The following is a 2,228-nucleotide window of genomic DNA, read 5'->3' on the forward strand; positions in this document are numbered from 1 at the left end:
GGGTGCTTTGTTAGGCACATTTGGACCCCCTTCCTGAGGTGTGCCTTCAAGAAGGGCAGGGAGCACGCTGACCCTCTCCTTCTCCCCCCATCTCTCTCTAGCGGCTTTGCAGTGGGTCCCCTGTCAGAGGCCAGCACTGGGGGCCCTATCCCCCCCCCATGGAAGGAGTGTCCTATCTGTAAGGAGCGCTTCCCTGCGGAGAGGGACAAGGAAACCCTGGAGGACCACATGGACCGACACTTCTTTTTCAGCACCCAGGACCCCTTCACCTTTGAATGATCTCTCCTCTCCCTAGGACACACACAGAGGCACACGCGCACACACACTCATGCACAGCTGGACATGTAGGCTGCCTGCCTATTTCCCTCCCCTCACGCTGGGTTCCATGAGACTGTTCCCGAAGAACTATTCCGAGTAGCCCCCTGGCTCCCCCAAGCTCGCTAACTTCATCCTCTCCCGCCCGGCTCTTGTGTCCCAGACAGGGGTCCTTCTTGGAAGCAGTGGCTGAATGTACTCCCGAAAGCAGTTGTGGAGGAAGCAGGATGAAGGAGGCCTTCGCCTATGGAAATAGCACCATCCACTCGTAGCCCGGGCTGCCTCTCCCTCTCCCCAGCCCTGATGCCAAGGCACCCCCACTCACACACACTCACACCCCTACCCGCCCACCCGTAGCTGAGGTTTGTTTGCCTTTGTCGACTTGCGTGTTCTCTGAAGGTCAGCCTGCACCCAGGCAGCAGCGTGGACACAGTGACCTCTGTCGGTTCTAAGTGTCCTGGGTTCCTTCCTGCCGTGCCCACGAGCCCCCCCCCCATCCTCTCCCCACAGCAGTAGACCATTACGGTGGGAGGGGTGTCTTTGATACTTTGGAGGTTCCCGGGCTTTATCTCCTGCCCCTCCCCCCAGCATCCTCACAGAGAAAGAAAGAATGCTCTCTTGTGCCTTCTGTGAGGGGGGGAGCAAGTGGTCCCAGGTGAGGTGTCCCCCTTCTCAGCACCTCCTCTTCCTCCGGGTCCCCCTCCCACAGCAATAAAACTTCCCCTCGGATTTCCCTCCCCGCTGCCTGTAGTATAGACAGATATATTTATATGATATGTATAACTATTCTAATAAAATGTGTTCTTACCATGCGTGTGCCTCGAGCTACGAGCACCCAGCCTTCTCTCTGCCTCCTGGAGGGAGGGAGGAGGATGCAGGGCGGGCAGCTGTGACATGGTACCTCCCGGTGTATTGGCCCTCGGCCCCAGCAGGGAGGGGATGAAGACCTTTGTCTGGGGTGGGAGGTCTGGCTTGGGAAATTCCGCAGGGGAACGGGGCAAATGGATGGCTCTGCTTGGGGTGAATGGAGAGAAGGTACTGGATGGACGAGGGTGCAGTGGAAGGAGGGGCCTTAGGGGGGCAGTTTCCACTGCTCAGACCTTCACCTGCCACAGCCACCGCCATTGTACTGTGGGCCCAAGGGCAGGCACCTCGGGGGATCTCCTTGGGAAAAACGTCCTGAGCACCTTGCTTCTGAGGATGCTCTGTGTTGTGTTCCTCCCATGCCTGAAGCCCTCCTCGCCCACCACGCGCACATTCCGACCCCACAGCCACAGACACACATTCATCCACTCGCACCAGCTCCGCCGGCTAGACAGATACACACAGCATCGTCATGTATGAAGGCCCCGCGTGCTCACCAAGTCTCAGCAATGCCCTGGGCAAGCTTATGCCTACAGCCCCCCTGCTTCTCTATCCCAATAGCTCGAGTGTCACCTACCTTCCCATCCCTTCTGGGCCCCCGGCTGGGCCACCCCCACCATCCTCTCTCTCCATCCACCTGAAACCCTCCAGCCCACCCAGCTTCCAGCCCACCTGGATGACATCTTACATCCTTCCTTCGCTCACTCACGTCTCTGTCTCCTAGCAACCCCATCTCATTCCCTGAATCCCTTCCAAGGAAATTAGAGATAATGGATCTCTCCTCTCTCCATCTCAACCCCTCTTTATTGATCCTCCTTTAATGAAAGTTAATTATAACAATGATTTAATTAATAGAATCCCTCTCTTCCTTTATTGCTTCCCGTATTAAGACTATTAATAAATACGAGCTGGGCTGACAGAAGCATCCATCACCCGCCCGGGATTCCCCCCATCCCTCCTTCTCTCCACCCCTTTTCCCCCCTCCCTCTCTTGGCCTATAAACTTGCTGGGGTAGCGGGGGTTAATCAGAGAGGAATTATGAGCCAATG

At 56.7% G+C, this 2,228-nt stretch overlaps 1 protein-coding gene across 4 annotated transcripts in view; it reads left to right on the forward strand.

Moving 5' to 3' along the window:
- CALCOCO1 (calcium binding and coiled-coil domain 1) overlaps nt 1-1,127 on the forward strand; it is a 15,228-nt gene extending 14,101 nt beyond the window's left edge. For 2 of the 4 annotated variants that reach the window (XM_045296352.1, XM_045296353.1), the window contains exon 15: nt 102-278. In XM_045296352.1, coding sequence (XP_045152287.1) covers nt 102-182 — 81 coding nt within the window. In that variant the 3' untranslated portion in view covers nt 183-278. Of the gene's footprint in view, nt 1-101 lie in introns of all 4 variants that reach the window. The other 2 variants (XM_045296354.1, XM_004716876.3) reach the window with 2 other exon arrangements.
- Nucleotides 1,128-2,228: the final 1,101 nt, after the last annotated feature.

This window comes from Echinops telfairi, unplaced genomic scaffold (genome assembly GCF_000313985.2).
Source record: "Echinops telfairi isolate 266 unplaced genomic scaffold, ASM31398v2 ScPeMD7_7404;HRSCAF=8442, whole genome shotgun sequence".
Classification (NCBI taxonomy): Eukaryota; Metazoa; Chordata; class Mammalia; order Afrosoricida; family Tenrecidae; genus Echinops; species Echinops telfairi.